Source organism: Ambystoma mexicanum, chromosome 6q (assembly GCF_040938575.1).
Source record: "Ambystoma mexicanum isolate Mex_15411 chromosome 6q, UKY_AmexF1_1, whole genome shotgun sequence".
Classification (NCBI taxonomy): Eukaryota; Metazoa; Chordata; class Amphibia; order Caudata; family Ambystomatidae; genus Ambystoma; species Ambystoma mexicanum.
The window spans coordinates 1,652,354,164-1,652,372,499 of NC_090937.1; the positions used below are offsets into that span (position 1 = coordinate 1,652,354,164).

The 18,336-nt window shown below is 46.7% G+C and overlaps 1 protein-coding gene across 5 annotated transcripts in view; it reads right to left on the bottom strand.

The window, feature by feature from the left end:
• RTKN (rhotekin) overlaps positions 1 to 18,336 on the bottom strand; it is a 462,373-nt gene that overhangs the window by 35,282 nt on the left and 408,755 nt on the right. For all 5 annotated transcript variants that reach the window (XM_069632474.1, XM_069632475.1, XM_069632476.1 and 2 more), the window contains exons 7-9: positions 17,206 to 17,300; positions 15,967 to 16,073; positions 9,004 to 9,135 (exon numbers count right to left, since the gene is read on the bottom strand). In XM_069632474.1, coding sequence (XP_069488575.1) covers positions 9,004 to 9,135; positions 15,967 to 16,073; positions 17,206 to 17,300 — 334 coding nt within the window. The remainder of the gene's footprint in view (positions 1 to 9,003; positions 9,136 to 15,966; positions 16,074 to 17,205; positions 17,301 to 18,336) is intronic.

Consider the following 18,336-nt stretch of genomic DNA (forward strand, 5'->3'; position numbering starts at 1 on the left):
TCAAAGTCTTTCAGTAGGTTATGTCTCTATAAAAGTCACACATATATCTATACTAACAATTACCATTGGATTATACAGGCCTTAGGTTAAGGGTCTTGACCACTATAATACACCGGTTGAAGTGTGGGTCTGTGCTCACAAGAATCTCCGGTATGTGGCATTTGTTATTGATAAGCAATGATATACTATCAAAGCCGGTTCGCACCCGGGGATGAGCGCTGGCATGGGGGGCTGTCACGGGCGCAAACGGCCAAGGTGTCAAACAGCATGTACACTTCAAAAGGTATCCCACGCCAAGGGGCCATCGGTCACATGGCCTCCTCAGACCCGTGTCTCCAGCCAGGCCTCCCCTTGAAGCAGGCCGCCCCCCTGCAATCCACATAAGTGTGTCTCCATTCAGCAGTCTTCCTGTGCCTTATCTGCACACCCCAGGCCCCTCCATCCCACCCACCCTCTATCAAAGGCGGTTCGCGCCAGTGGATGCGCGCTGTCACGGGCGCGAAAGGCCAAGGTGCCAAACTACATGTACACTTCAAAAGGTATCCCACGCCAAGGGGCCATCGGTCACATGGCCTCCTCAGACCCCGTGTCTCCAGCCAGGCCTCCCCTTGAAGCAGGCCGCCCCCCTAATACCACGACGTACATACATCATTCATTCACAAACACACCCCTGTTTCTAATACTTTATAAACCACTTGATATGTCTCATGAGAACATCTTTGTGCTTTGCAAGTCAACTCCTGAACGTGCTACCTGGCAACCTAATCTGCTCGTCGTCCTGCTATCCGTGAACTTCTGTGACCGCTTCGAGCATACCCATCAGTGTGCTACCCGTGGCCACCCACCTATTCTCCTGCAACATACTGCTCTGCTTGCTGAATCCAACTGTTTGTTGGTCAAGGTAAGGCCATGTATCCTGGTCATATTTTGCAGATTTTTAAATTTCTATCTATTTGCGAGTAGAGTACACAATAGTGCTATGTTCATTGGTTTCATTGCTATTGACTTGAGTTTCCATTGCTATGCTATCAATAGATCTATTTATTTTCATCTTTGTCTATTGTCATTGAATTGCATCCTTCGGGGGTCCAGTCTATAATGTAAGCATGTTTCCTTCTCGTGCAATACAGAACATCCAAGGGACGAGTCACAAGTTCAGATTTTAGTCACATCATTTATACATTTCTGCAACTTATGCAAATACTAAACCGCACATAATGAACTGGTATAGTTCCTGCGACCAAAACAAACCTTGCATTGATCATTGTATGATTCATTTACTTTTGTATCAAATCTTTATTCTTGAAGATTGTATAAAAATGTCGATATTTACTTTTCAGATTTATCAACAATGCCTGCCTGTTCGATTAGCGGTTGCCCTTCGAAGACCCATGCAAAATCTGAAGGCACGACAATGCATGTATTCCCGAAAACTGTTGTTTGAATAAGAGAATGGGTCGGACATTGCGTATATCCACTGGATGAGCTGGAAAGTAGAGTCTAACAAGTCTTACAGGACAAGAGGGGTGATCGATACCGCATCTGCAGGTGATACTTTTCCTTGGACATGTACACAACATCTTGGGTAACAAAGAAGAATAAATGGCGAGCGACACGGAAATTGCTCGAAAACGCTATTCCCACTCTATTCATCCACATTCCGCCACCGATGAGTCAAGTGTCCGGATTTAGCTTTAGGCCTTGCGGTAGTGTGTAGGCAGCCGAATGGATTAATTGATATTGTAGGTGTTCTATCCCTTGTAATAATTTCGATATTGATATGAGTGTATAGTTTTTTGAATAATGACATTTATCAATATATTCTTTTTCGATTTCATAACCCACAAACGCAATGTATATCTATGGGAACAGGGAACTGTGCTGTATTAAGCATTTTTCAAGTATTCTGTCGCCTTACATGGCTATTTTTAATATTGGTATTTCATTATCAATCATTAATTTACCTTTGCAACTTCTTGACTATCCCTTGAATCTGAAGCAAGAACATTCTACATCCTTGGTGGTCGCAGTTATCAACCACTTCTAGCGCGTATCAGGTAATCTTACTAGGCTAATCCGCTACAGACCTGTTTTATGCATGTCAAGTAATATTTTTATTTTATCGTGTAATTATTTTACCGAATGTTTGGTTAGTGCTTTCCAATTGATATACACCTTAGTTATCGTCCACTGGTGTTTGTTTTCAGTTATAATTAGTGTTATCCATACTAATGCAAGTACTGTCTTTCAGGGAGATGCTGAAGCATCCGCCACATCTACAACATTTCTAGATGTTCTTCAACAGCAGGAGGTATGGATACTGACAGCTCCATCGAGCGTCATCATCAGAGCTGGAATTCTTGTCGTTTGATTGTTCTACACAATGTTTCATTCGTGGTTAGCCGTTGATATGTACCTGTGCTGTCGACCCCAGGTGTGTGTTATGTTTTCACTATTGTAATCCTCACTAATGCAAGTACTATGTTTCAGGCAGTTGATGGAGCGTCAACCCCTGCACTTGATGCAGAGCCTGACATTCAAGTAATTCCAGGGGAAGTGGAAGCGGAACCATGTGTATACGAATCGGCGCAACAGCTTTCGGAAGTGCGCACTACATTTGCAACATCCATAGATATTCTTCAGCAGCACGAGGTATGGATACTGACCGCTCCATCATGCGTGATCATATAACGTGATTCCATTTGCTATACTTTCTTCCCTATTAACGCAAGTGCTGTGTTTCGGAGAGACGACGGAGCTTCCACTACAATCACAACATCCAATTTCGATGATGCAGATGTAAATAAATCTGAGAAATAAGTCGATGAAATGTGATCATATTTGGATTTTCCTTGATTCTTTTAGACAATGCATCATTTGTGGTTATCTCTTTATATGTACCTGTGCGTTCGACCCCAAGTGTGTGTTATGTTTCCAATATTGAAAACCATACTAATGCAAGTACTGTGTTTCAGGGAGACGACGGAGCTTCCACTACAATCACAACACCCCATTTTGATGATGCAGATGTAAAGGAATCGGAGAAATAAGTCGATGAAATCTGCATATTTATATTTTCCTTGATTGTTTTAGACAATGCATCATTTGTGGTTATCTCTCTATAATGTACCTGTGCTGTCGACCCCAGTGTGTGTTATGTTTCCAATATTGAAAACCATACTAATGCAAGTACTGTGTTTCAGGGAGATGCTGATGCCTCCTCTCCAATACAACCATTCATGGCACTCCATGCAGAGCCAGAGGTATGGATACTGACAGCTCCATCGAAATAGATCATCACTGGTCGAATACTTGTCGTTTGATTGTTGCACACAATGTTTAAATTGTGTTTGGCTATTGAGATGTACCTGTGTGTTCGTCCTCACGTGTGTTTTATGCTAACAATATTTTGATACATAGTAATGAAAGTACTATGTTTCAGGGAGATGATGGAGCCTCATTCCATGCCGTCTATGCGGATACAGAAAATATAGTCGTTGCAGCGCAAGAGGAAGGGAGGACATGCGGAAACGAATCGGAGCTACAGCGTGCAGATGTTGAAGGTCGATGTCAAAAAAGTTGCAAAGAAAAAAAACCAAAAAAAAGGTTAGTTACAAACAGTTCATAACTTTAAAAAAAATGTTTGTGCTGGGGACTATTTTATGTGTTTTTCCAGTCAATTGGACTACACTTTATCTTGTGTTTAAACTGAACATCCCTTTTCCAATCTCTCCTCCAGTTACCCGTGGGTGTCAGAACTATACATACACAGACAGTGAGGCGAATGAGAGATGTTGCTTGCCAGACCATGTACACTATGGAGGAACTATTAATTGAGGCGAGGCGTGTTCAGGCTCGAGATGCTCATGTCCAATGGCCAGAACATGAATTAACTGTGTTTGGAGAATACAGCAAAGTTGCATTGGACCATTGCTACAGTGCGACCGCACCACCACAAGAAGATGATATTGAGTGTATTGAAGATAGCTCTGAAGTAGTTGCAGATCAATTCACACAAGCTACACCCGCCAAAAAATTGCCACCCAAAAACCTGTCGACATTGTTGTGTTCTCCCATCAATGTTGAAGTAATAGATGTTGAAATGACAGAGAATGAACCAGACGCAGCATCCATAGACGCATCAGAACTTGATATCAGCGATATTACTTTCCAATGTGTTGAAATCTCCACAACGTCACAGGCCGAAACAACGTTGACGCAGGGTGACAGTCCAATGAAAGAGAGCAAATACATTGTATTCAACAGTTGTTTGATGGAAATTATAAGTATGCTGAAATGTGTGCATTCCGTTAGAGGGAAAGTATGTGGGAAGCCATTGATTAATGGAACTCGTCAAATAAAAGGCAGTAACGTCAAAATAAATGCCGCCTGTAGATTAAATCATATGTTCTCATGGTCTGCACAAACGATGCTGGGGCAAATGCCAGCAGGCAATCTACTGTGTGCAGCTGCATCACTTTTTAGTGGCTCCAGTTTTAGAAAGTTAGAGGCTTTCTTTCAGTTTGTGGGACTCCATTTCATTTCTAAATCGCTGTACTACATATACCAACGTGATTATCTGTTTCCGGCCATTAGTGATGCTTGGAAAATTGAACAATTGTCTCTAGTAAGTACATTCGAAGGGAAACGTTTCAGGCTAGCCGGCGATGGACAGTGCGACAGCCCTGGATTTTCTGCCAAGTACTGCACCTACCACTTTCAGGACATGGATAGTAAGAAAATTGTGAGTTCGGTGGTCGTGCAGGTAACACAATGTACATCCTCAGTGGCCATGGAGAAACTAGGATTTATAAAATCAGTGGAATATCTACAATCAAGGGGAATGCACATCGACCTCATAGCCACGGACAGACACGTTTCAATTGCCAAGACAATGAGAGAGCAGTTCCCACATATTAATCATCAATTTGACGTATGGCATCTTGCTAAATCAATCAGTAAGAAAATCTCAGCTGCAGGAAAAAAAAAAGTTTTTGAAAGTATTTTGCAGTGGTCCCAGTCTATCACCAACCATCTTTGGTGGAGCTCAAAAACTTGTGAAGGGTCAGTGGAAATACTACTTGAAAAATGGCGGTCACTGATGCACCACTGTACCAACGTTCACCGCTGGACAGCAAATGAACATTTCCACCAATGTGAACATGGCCCTTTGTCCCCAGAGGAGGCACGGAAGAAGAAGTGGTTGATTGCATCTTCACCGACACACAAAGCCATTGAGAAGATTGTTTTCGACAAAACTCTATCAAGAGATTTGAGAGGACTGACGGAATTCTGTCACACAGGAGATTTGGAGGTGTTCCACAATATGTGCCTAAAGTACAGGCCAAGGCGCTTGAATTTTAGCTTTCGGGGCATGAAACATCGCACTCTACTAGCGGTCTTGGCCCATAACAGCAATGTCGGACGTGAACAATCTAGGACTAGGGGTAAAGTAAGGATGCCTCGCTACACTAAGGTGTTTTCAAAACGAAGTAAGCAATGGGTGATCAAACCAGTCTATGATGAAATGCAGTTCGACTTGGTGAAAGGCCTTATTGTTGCTGTGTTAGAGAAGCACAGATATGGAATTTTGGACGTTTCTGTGCAGAGCAGTGATCCATTGCCACCGAACATTGCAACTGTGCCATGTCCACCCGAAGCACAGCTGATTGTGAAGTACAAATCCCGGTTTAAATAATTGCAATTCGATTGTCTTTTTGTAAATAAATGGTATTGTACAGTGTACCTGTAAACCTAACCCCTACCTTCACCATCATGGGTGGCGAACAAGCTGGGTGTCATCTTTGAATTCTCTCTATTCACCTCACATATGTGTATGTATATATTTTTCTCACGTCTCATCCCATGTAAATGTAAATGCTGCGCACTGTTAACGGAGGGGAGGCTTGCGTATTGCACATAATAAAACAAACAAACAATAAATCTCACTTTTAACTCAACTCCTGTGGTACTTTATACTTTCCCTGACCTTCAGCCAAAAATGAAATGTCTCAATTTGGCCTGCAAAGCTCGCAGACAACGGGGACAAAATTGAGGCACTTAGAACGCGCCAGCCAAGCGGGCCGTGGCATTTGGGAGAGAAGCCAGTTCGCATTTGCACATTGAGGCGCAGTACATAGAGGGGATTCTAAACTTCAAGTTCTCACAGATGCCTTTACTACGTGATGTTGCAAATAAAGAATGCGAAGGACAGCGCCCAGATGAGGCCCACAAGTCGCACTGGAAGTATAAGGGTCTATTGTTTTTTGACCTTGAGACAGGGACTATGCCGAAAGAACTACATTTGAAGGGGGTGCGCAATAACATAAGAGACGATAAGGCAGAAAATTCAGAAACTAGACCAAGTTTCATTTTAGTTCAGTATACGAAAAATTGTTGTCAAGAGCACGGTCCGTTTTACAGACTGCATTACGAAGAGACACAATGGAAATTTCAAATATAATGCGAGTAAATCTTTAAACGCTTTTATACCGGAATGAAGAATTAATGAATGGATGCATGAATAAATGAATGAATGAAGAGCTAGGAAAAGCAAGGAAAACGTGTTCGTAGTCAGCACATGGGCATGCAGTCTCCACTGGTCTCACCGATCTCGGTCCTTGGCCCAGCCACTTTTCCCTGCACTACGGGACTGTCTCTGTATCCTTGAGCCCCTTCTCCTGGCATTTACCTTGCACTTGCCACCAGCTGGCCCTATTATTTATCTTGTATTCGACTAACCATGTATAGCACTTTTACCCCCTCCCCCCTTCCCCATGCGCGATCTGAAAGACACCTGGCCTAGTAGGATCGTTGTCTGTCTGCCCTTGTTCCCCCCCCTGCCTCGTTGCCCCTTGAAACACTTGTGTATAGGCGCGTTACAAATGCCATATCATATATCATATCATTCCACACACATGTAGACTAACTGTCGTTTATCATTGTGTGTTGGCCTCGATTTATTTATTTACTTTTCGCATTGATTTTAGAGCCGAACATACTCCATTGAACTATCCTTGCAAGCAAATAGTTTCTGATCGGCTGTAATAAATAAAATGAGTAATATTAATGAAGATCGGCTGGCGAGACTAATTATAATTTTTTTGTTTTCATAACAGGTATTTGCTCCCCTTCTGCTACTGTCATCGGTTTGAGACACCGGCAGACGTTTTTTTCGTGAGACACCTGCAGCTTCGTGTGAACAACTGGAGCACACTGACAATTTTATGAGACGATCGCCAAGGGCCCACATGCCCTTACGCTGTACTAGTGGCTAGAAGCAACATATCAACCTTTACGATGGACTAGTGCCTAGTTGATGGAACAGCCTTGCGGTTCACCGTGCTTCCAAAGTACTTCTTTTAACGAAAAGCAACACCCTGTGTACCATTGCGGATACAGATAAAAGAAAATAAATGGCTTTCGGAGTTCATATGGCAATTGCTAAATATTCTCTAAACATTTAATGTCAAATAAATGTACTTTACCAAATGTACCGTGTTGCTGTTTGATTTTAAAGTACAGTTTCATATTCCGAATTGTGGCGCGCTGTGTTGTGAGATGGTCTGTTTTGGTTTCCGGGTTCTGTGTGGAGTCGCGTAGAAGACGACTGGGCGCGTTTGCCTACGCAGCACAGTAACGTCACGGAGAGAGGCGATTAATATAAATGTTTTGATAATGTCAGGCTCAGGGGCGGGGGAATTGATTTACTGCCGCAGAAGCAGGTCAGCCAGGGCGATGGGGGGAAATGATAGGATTATCACAAAATGGCGGCTCCCTGGTGCCTGTTTTCGCGTGCGTTTAATGGACGAAAACTCGGGTAAGGTCCATAGGAAAGTTTTCTAAAATCGAGCCACTTAGGCTTAAAAAAACATGGCCGACCCGTAGGGACAATAAACATTTTTACTGGACTATGCCTTTAAGATCAACAGACACTACCAGACACCCAGAGACCAAAGGGTACTCGTACACTGGAAGGTCACTGGATACTTTCAGACACCCAGAGACCAACAAACATTATCCGATAGCCTGAGGGCAAGAACATGAAAAATTACAAATGATTAATGGGTACAAGCAGAAACCCAAAGATCACAAGATTCGATCAGACACTCAGACAGTAAAGAAAAACTATCAGATAGTTTAAGGCTAAAGACAGGATCACTCACCCAGACATCAACAGACAGGATCACTCACCCAGAGATCAACAGACAGGATCACTCACCCAGAGATCAACAGACAGGATCACTCACCCAGAGATCAACAGACAGGATCACTCACCCAGAGATCAACAGACATGATCAGACACTCGGAGATCAAATGATATTCATACACCGAATATTTAATCGATAAAAATGAGGCAACCAGAGACCAGCAAACATTAGCATGAGACCAAAGATTTAATCAGTCATCCAGAGACCAATGGAGTCAAGCAGATAACCAGCGGCTAAAAGCTGATGAGTCAAACAGAAATCAGTGGCTACTACAAGACACCCAGAAGCCAAAGGGTACAATCAGATACTAAGAGGCCAATTTGTAACTTCAGACACCAGGAAAGCAAAGGATATTGTCAGGCGCCAATTGATACTATTAGTCACAGAGAGACCAATATTGCAGCCGAAGGCACACAGTCTTTGGCACAAAGACAATAGGACAGACAGATGGAGAGCAAATGCTCACCAGAGGATAACGCAATAAATACGTGTGTACAGACGTGCATGGCCTTAACGTATTTTCTACAAAATTAAATCTATACCCTTGATAATGTGCATGATTATTTTTTAAATCATGCATTATTGAGGGTGAGGAAGATGGTAAGAGGGAGGGGGAGTATTGAAGCGTGAGACTGAAAGCAAGAAAGGTAGGGAGAAGAACAAGGAAAGAGAAACAAAGGAACAATACAAATGAGCCAAATAGGGGCCCTGAGGATACAGACTCAGGGGTGCACGAGGGACAGGCAATGGGTTAGTGAACGCACATGCAACACATGTCAGCCTGGTGCGTTACCTTATTAATGGCGATGGTGAGTGCCGGCTCCACCTTGGCCTCCGCCTCATCCTGTCGCCGATAACAGAAGAGATTGGAGCCACGCAGGATGCAGAACATGCGCACCCAATGTTGGTGTTCGCCAACCGGCTGCTGTAAATGCAGAAGAGAGAAGAGTTAGACGAGAAGCAGCATGACCTGTGACTTAGCAAGACCCCCTATATGACACACCATTACATCATCTAACACACTAGAGCATCATGTGACTGGAGAACTACCGCTGGTGGCAATGAGGGGTCACAGCTTCAAGCAATCCTCAAACAATGCTTCCGAGTGCCTCCCTGTGGCAACTCCCTCCAAAGCTATTGTGTTTCTGAAAAGGAAGGAGCAGACCCCGGGCTCGAAGCCTAAAATCTTTTGCTTCTCACCGACACTGTGCACACCCTCACCTTCATGTGGCTGGAGTCTGCAATGAAATATGGAGGTTATTAAAGAGTAGAGGGGCACTTTCTTTAAGTACATGAAAGGGTCTGTCTACATTCGACCCTACACCGTGAAATTATTATTATTATATAGGTTTCTTCTACTGCACACTGATCTCAGCCAACGGAGAGTTGTACAGGTCAGAGCAGTCAACCAGCTCATTAGGTTGCTTGTCATCCACTAGGAGATGACTACAACCTGCAGACCACAGACTCCAATCCAAGCAGTGCTGGCAGAATCTGAGTAAAATGGAGTCTATAAATGAAAGCACATTAATTAGGTACCAGGATGCAATGTTGGTTACTCTTTTGGTTATAGTTTGTCTCCCTTTGTGAGAGTGTGTATACCCAGACGTGGGTCCCTTGCCAGCTGCGCCAAAGGGAACCAAGTTGCACCTCACTGAGGAGGACCAACACGGTCGAAACATGTATGGGGTTGCTTGTGTTTCCATGCAGAGAGTACCTGGCCTAGCAGTTCGGACAGGGCTGCTCCCATTGGTGGCAGTCCCCGACTGATTTGCATATGACTGGACCCCTTTTGCAATGGCGCACGTGGGCAAAAAGCGTCGGTGTGGAAGGTTGCCCAGAGCAGTGCCAGTGGTTCAGATTTATTTAAACCTTCCAGCAATACTTTTTTGGTTATACGGTATGGCATTCACTGCATGACTAGGCATGCTCTTCTACCCGCCACCTCGCTCCGGCCATTTCACTGGGTTTTTCGCAGCTGGGGATGGCAGCAAAATGGGAGTACAGAGGGCTCGACACCCCTAAAAAAAGCAATAACAAATGTAGTATGTTCTACCACGACAAGGTGACCCAAATCCTTGTCTTCTACCCTTCTACCCACTGGATTTCTGGAGTCACTACATGTGCCCAGAGTCCTTGTTCTCAGGAAGTAATACCCACTTTATGCTGGAAGATGTTCCATTTCTTAAGGCCGGGTCTTCAACCTGAGGCTCTCCATATGTTGTGGACTACAATTACCATGATCCCTCACCATTGGCTTAGTGGCTAAAGCAAATGGTACAGGTCTTCCAAAACATCTGGAGACCCACAGGTTGAGCACCCCTGGCCTAGGGAGGAGGCCAAGACCACTAGATATTGACAGGAGCACAGATGACGGCTGCACAAGAGTAGAAACAGGCCAGAATGTAGTTGCATTCAGAAGCCGCCAAACAGCACCTCTGCAATAGAACTACATTAGTGCACCCTTTACAGCTGAAAACTGAGATTCAGCCCCCACTGACTGTTGGGATGCAGCTTTCTGATGACGTACAGACCGGATTTCTCCTCGTGTAGTCTCTTCTCTATTTCTATGCGTGGAGGTTCTCCGGTACAGGCTTTATTTCTCAATGTACGTGACAAATCTCTCCTTCGGAGAGGAGCCGAGAGTGGCAGCACTTCTCACGATGCTCATTCACACACAAGTGCCTGGCACTCGCTCAGCCTCTACGCTCGTTTCCTGATCTGGCTCAAGTTCCCGCGAGGACTGGAGCTTGCGCAAGATCAGGGGCACCGCACTAGGCAATGCAGTTCAAGAGGCACGTGCAGTCCAGGAGAGTACAAGAAACCCAGTGCTGGAAATGGAAAGAATGTACTGGTGGAACCCTCTCATCCTTGAAGGGTTGGGACCGGGGGAGGATGGTTGCAGGGCTGAGGGGCGTGGTCCCAGGTCAGGTCAGGCAATAGTATCTCTTCATAAAACCCAATCCTAGAGATTTGCATAAAAGCATTCACCAGGAATGATTGAGTTGCTACCGTTTCCTGAGCATTATGGGAACAGAAGAATGCCCACAATTTTAAATTCTTTAAATTTCAAACATGTCTTATAGTAATTCAGTAAGAAACCCTTTGAGTGACTAATGGAAGTTGAACTCTGCAGTTCTGATTGGTCACAAGTCATGCCAACAAAGAAAGGTCTGTAAATTGCTGGATATATACCAGCTTGGGCAACTGCAAAAAGTATGGCAGGCTTTGGCTGTTCTGTATGCAGACTCCCTTGCTGAGTGTTCAGCTTGTGAAGCACGGGTTGCTCGTGCATGCGATAACTCAGCTTCAGAGCAGATCTGTGAGTGTCCTGCGCTAGCCCTTCGGTCTGAGGACAGGGCACCGGCAAGATAAATTTTGCCAGAGTGCCAATCTGTCTAATTCCAGCCCTTTTCCTGCGCTGCAGAACCCATAGTATGCACCACCACTACTGTGACAGCACCAACCACACAGCAATGGACACGCATTGCAAAGTATGTTGCGCGTGCCAAAGAAATACAACGTCAATGTAGCAGTCAACTGGCTCGCGACTTGTGGGTCTGTACCTGCAAATACAAGGACAGTCCCAAAAGCCGCAAAGGCCCCCTCTGCACCCATGCTGCAGAAGCACTTCCTACCTTATGACAGTCCAATCTGAGGATTCTTAAGTGATTGGACGGTTCTAAAGTAAACCTTACGGGAGCTCAGGAGAGCCCTGAATCTGCAGAGGGCACTGAGAATCATGGTGGTCAGACTGCGGTGATCGCAATGGGGCAGTTCTGCTCCTTTGCCAAGCAGCCAGATTCAATCCCGAATGTTTTCTCAGATCCTTTAGTAACAGACACCCATTGGCTATTGGGGTATAAAACTATTGCCTTTCTGAAGAGTAATCATGAACACCTGGAAAATAAACCTAGAGTGGAGTATGTCCTATAATGTTGCCGGTCTGTACTTCCCGCAGAGTAGAACCCTAGCAAGTTGATCCTGACCAGATGCTCAAGTGCTCTTGCAGCCAAGTGCCTCGACCCTGGTCCTAATGACATGGGTTGAAATCCCAGCTTTGTTTAAAACAGTCCAAACACACTAACCCAACTGAAGGGTGCAAATGGATTGCCATCACTGGGGTCTGTGAGGGAATGGCTCGGTCACCAACTCCCAGTCCTAAGAAAGTCTTTTCTTTCAGACAGTATAAGGGTTATTCCAAAACTGGCCACAGGGTGGCAGAAGAGTTGAACATATATGGATCTCTGGTGGTTTTATGCTTCAAAAACAAAACTATAGGGATTTTCCTGTTGTAGCTTAGAGATATGATAGTTAAGTATGTACAAGTGAAAGCAACCGTTGGCACCCCAATTGTTCTGGACTTCATTTCTCATGAAGCCTGGCGATGGATCATGGGAGTCAGTCCATAACATCTGGGGACCCAGGATTTGATCCACAGGTCAGAGCCTTCGTCAGAAGCGGCTTCTCCCCGATGTGAATGCTACACCACATCTTACCTTGCTTAACATTCGGCCACAGGGCCATGGCCGTCACTTCTCTGATACTACCCAAACTAGACCATGCATACGGCCCGCATCTCAGACTCCCAGATCACCTAACGAAGAAACACCAAGGAGTTCAGAATGAAGCGGCATGTCTTCTTCTCAGAATGAAGCGAGTTGAACATATCACGTCTGCATTACATATTCTTCAAAACCTTGTGCATCGCCCATACCACACAGTGGGCCCTTGCTCCCCCAGAAGTAAGTTTCAACACTACACTCCTCCCAGAACACTTGGGTCCTGCAATGCTACACCACAAATCCCCAGCTTCAACAAGAAATGGAAAGCAGGATCCAATTTTTCATTTCCGGCCACAAAACTAACTCACAACCCAAACCTCTCCACCTGGAGGAGAACCACTGGTCTTTCAGGAAACACCTCAAGACTTGGTTTTTCAAACAACCACTTTGAAAGAAATGAGAAATAGTAGCAACAGACTAAAAACTATACACCAGAAACGTGGACTAATTAACAACAAACATTTTTGAAAACTCTTGGAACTACACATCTGTGGGAAACCAATCTGATTCATGGCATCTCTACTACTTGACACAGGTATAACCTTAATCTCAGCGAAATATGCAACCAAGAGCCAGGAATCGAAAAGCAGCCCACTCCTCCTCCCATCTCAACCCATCCTCATACCACAACAAACTCCTTACTACTAAAATCTTGCATCCTTACGCCCCTCACATTCCTACAGATGACCTCCAGGTCTAGTATACCTAACAGATTCAGACCCTATCCATCTTCTATCAAAAGCCATGATGTCAATATTTGCACTTCACAGTATGGGGGCTGCCCATATGGCTAACATGCCGGTACACAGGTAACGGGTACTTCCAACCTGCATTAATAAAACACCAAAAGTTTCTGCTTCTGTCTTCCCACTATCCAGCTAACACACCCTGCCCTCATTTCTTAAACAGCCATGCGCAGAGAGGCCTATATTAGTGGCAGAAGGGAGCTATATAAGACCACGTTACATTGTAGTGGCCATACTTGGAGATGCAGATGCCCATGGCCAGCTAGGAGTGGCCATACTAGGAGATGCAGATGCCCATGGCCAGCTATGAGTGGCCATACTTGGAGATGCAGGTGTCCATGGCCAGCTAGGAGTGGTCATACTTGGAAATTCAGGTGCACATGGCCAGCTAGGAGTGCCCATACTAGGAGATGCAGGTGCCCACTAGGAGTGCCCATACTAGGAGATGCAGGTGCCCATGGCCAGCTAGGAGTGGTCATACCTGGAGGTGCAGATGCCCATGGCCAGCTATGAGTGGCCATACTAGGAGATGCAGGTGCCCATGGCCAGGTATGAGTGGACATACTCGGAGATGCAGGTGTATATGATCAGCTATGAGTGCCCATAGTAGGAGATGCAGGTGCCCATGGCCAGCTAGGAGTGGTCATACTTGGAGATGCAGGTTCCCATGGCCAGCTATGAGTGCCCATACTAGGAGATGCAGGTGCCCATGGCCAGCTAGGAGTGGCCATACTAGGAGATGCAGATACCCATGGCCAGCTATGAGTGGCCATACCTGGAGATGCAGATGCCCATGGCCAGCTAAGAGTGCCCATACTAGGAGATGCAGGTGCCCATGGCCAGCTAGGAGTGCCCAAACTAGGAGATGCAGGTGCCCATGGCCAGCTAGGAGTGCCCATACTAGGAGATCCAGGTGCCCATGGCCAGCTAGGAGTGCCCAAACTAGGAGATGCAGGTGCCCATGGCCAGCTAGGAGTGCCCATACTAGGAGATGCAGGTGCCCATGGCCAGCTAGGAGTGCCCATACTAGGAGATGCAGGTGCCCATGGCCAGCTAGGAGTGGTCATACCTGGAGATTCGGATGCCCATGGCCAGCTAGGAGTGCCCATACTAGGAGATGCAGGTGCACATGGCCAGCTATGAGTGCCCATACTAGGAGATGCAGGTGCCATAGCCAGCTTGGAGTGGTCATACCTGGAGGTGCAAATGCCCATGGCCAGCTATGAGTGGCAATACTTGGAGATGCAGGTGCCCATGGACAGCTAGGAGTGCCCATACCTGGAGATGCAGGTGCCCATGGCCAGCTAGGAGTGGTCATACCTGGAGGTGCAGATGCCCATGTCCAGCTAGGAGTGGCCATACCTGGAGATGCAGGTGCCCATGTCCAGCTAGGAGTGGCCATACCTGGAGATGCAGGTGCCCATGGCCAGCTATGAATGTCAATACCTGGAGATGCAGATGCCCATGGCCAGCTATGAGTGGCCATACTAGGAGATACAGGTGCCCATGGCCAGCTATGAGTGCCCATACTAGGAGATGCAGGTGGCCATGGCCAGCTATGAGTGGCCATACTAGGAGATGCAGGTACCTATGGCCAGGTATGAGTGGACATACTCGGAGATGCAGGTGTATATGACCAGCTAGGAGTGCCCATACCTGGAGATGCAGGTGCCCATGGCCAGCTAGGAGTGGTCATACTTGGAGATGCAGATCCCATGGCCAGCTATGAGTGGGCATAACTGGAGATGCAGGTGCCCATGGCAAGCTATGAATGTCAATACCTGGAGATGCAGGTGCCCATGGCCAGCTATGAGTGGTCATACTTGGAGATGCAGGTGCCCATGGCCAGCTATGTGTGCCCATACTAGGAGATGCAGGTGCCCATGGCCAGCTATGAGTGGTCATACCTGGAGATGCTGATGCCAATGGCCAGCTAGGAGTGGTCATACCTGGAGATGCTGATGCCAATGGCCAGCTAGGAGTGGTCATACCTGGAGATGCAGATGCCAATGGCCAGCTATGAGTGCCCATACCTGGAGATGCAGATGCCCATGGCCAGCTAGGAGTGGTCATATCTGGAGATGCAGATGCCAATGGCCAGCTAGGAGTGGTCATACTTGGAGATGCAGATGCCAATGGCCAGCTAGGAGTGGTCATACCTGGAGATGCAGATGCCAATGGCCAGCTATGAGTGGTCATACTTGGAGATGCAGGTGCCCAGCCAGCTATGAATGTCAATACCTGGAGATGCAGGTGCCCATGGCCAGCTATGAATCTATAAATACTTGAAGACTCGGTATGACCCAATACTTGGAGAGGTCTACAGCCAAACATATGGTGTAGACTTGCGCAGAAGGTTCCCAATTGGCAGTGACAAGGCAGACGCTTAATAAAGGGTGGTGCTCACAGGGGATCAGCGCACCCCCGGTCGGTGTCGTCACTTACCTGCATCTTCAGGAAGCCTGACATCATCTGGTCACACACGCAGCTGGGCTGGGCGGCCAGTCGACAGCACATGCTTCCGTACAGGGGCAGCCAGAAGGAACTTTCCTCTGGGGGCACAAGAGAAGGTGTGTCATGGTCACAGTGGTGAAGGGCACTATGCAGGGAGAAAGTGCATACATGTGGCACAAACACAGGAAAGGGACAGGAGAAAGCAGAGGACACAGTCGCAATTATAAATGCCAGCATTGCTGTACAAACGCATCATTGGTGCAGAGCTGAAAAGATCAGCAAATGCGAGGGAGCCCAGGAGGCAACAAACAGAAATTGGAGACTCATGGGGGACATTTCCAAGGTGCAGTACAAGAGGTCATTGGAGTAGAAGACTTGTCATTCAGGGCTCCCAATAACCTACAATCGTCAGTTAAAAGGCGGCCATTTTGAAAAAAGAAGCCGTAGTCGCCGAAGTGCTGTTTCTTTAAGGGTCACCCCTTGAGGGTGTGTGGTCTACACACTATGCCCATTCCGTGCCGTCACTCTAAGCAACAGACCAACGGGTAGCATTGGGAGGTGTCATTTGGTGATCAGACAAGTGCCTGTGATTATTAACTAAATCCTCCGGTTGGTGCCTTGTGAATACATGTTCTTAATATATCCTGGTCTGCTGTTCTAATGGAGGCCAACCCATGTGCTCAACATGGGCCCGAGTCTGGAGCGTGCCTGCATGCCAACCACAGCAATATTGCAGACGCTATCGAACCTCTGCCCGCTACTACTCCTGCAAGAATCTACACATCGCCATCATCTTACCCTACATGGCAGATGAAAGCCACATGTCTGGTGCCCACCCACGGATATTGATTAACCACCAGTTCCCTAAGTCGCGGAATAACTCAGGAGGAGGGAACTGAGGGACTCGCATTGAGGTTCAGCCCGTCCATGGGAATGGGGACCCAGAGTGATATTGAATATGGGTTGCAATGAAGACTCTTCCCTTGCTTATGCCAACTTTCACCAGGATTGGTCACACTTTGCCCATAATGGCGCCTACCCTTCCCATCCATGGTATGAATTCCCCATCCATGAAGCCCCCCCTACATACGTCCCCCTCCCATAACTCATGCAGGCCATGCCCTTCCCCATCGTATGCCACGCTCCTGTGCCAAGTGCCCCTTTGTTTGCATTATACCACCTTTTGGGGGGTTGGCTCCCCTGCTCCAGTGACCCTGGGAAGTCTCTTACCATTACTCGTGGTGGTGAGGTCGTGCGTTCGGAAACTGTCCTGGACGTCTGCGAGGGAGAGGAGCGTGTGGGCCAGCAGGTGGTACTTTGGGCCACTGCATATGTGAAGAGGGAGAGAAAGGAGGGCATTAGGGGGCATAGCTCAGGCAGACATGCAAGGGGGCGCCTAGAGAGGAAGGCTGCAGAGGAGCTTAGGGGCCCTCAGATAAACATGGATAAAGCTTGAGCAGTAGAACTATAACCCTACTACTGCCCACACTAGCAGGTCTGCAGCTTACCATAATGCTATAGACCACTGGTCCTACTGGTGCCACCACTACTGTCATATGATAGGAGTGGGGCTACAACACAAAACCAGATACTACCCAAACTACTGCGCAGTGGCCCCAACCTCCCGCTCTACTACTGACCTAAAACATGAGCAATCAGAAGAGAGTGCATTACACCACCTGCGGCCAAAGCCCGACCGAGTGCGGCCCACTTTAGCTTACAACCTCTCCCCAAGTAGGGGGTGTGCCCATAATAGCTCACCACCTTCCCTGGCACTGTCCTAACCACTTCAACACTTAACTTAGTTTAGTGCTACCGGATTAGCTCATTAACTCCGGTGGCACTGCCCGCAGTAGCCGCAGTGTGTAGTGCTGTTGACATTAGCTCTCCACCGCTCTTATTACTGTCCATAGTGTCATCACTATGCCACTGCCACTGAGTATGCCAGAAGTGCCCACATTAGCTCACCAGGAATGCCAGCAGTGCCCACATTAACTCGCCTCCTTCCACGACACTATCATAAACAGGTCAACACCTAAATGAGTGCTGCCTCATTAGCTCTCCAGCTCCGCTACTGCTGTCCACAACAACCATGTAGCAGAGTACCACCCACATTAAGCATATGCTCCAACAGAACTGTTCTCACCAGTAGTGCCCACATTAGCTCAACATTACCCTAGTGATGCCAAGCGTGCTCACATTAGATGGCCATTACTCTCGCAGTAGCAACAGTGCACAACATAAGTTACCATTGCTTCAGTAATGCCAGCAGTGCCCACATTAGCTCACCATCTCTCTATAGTAATGCCAGCAGTGCCCACATTAGCTCACCATCTCTCTATAGTAATGCCAGCAGTGCCC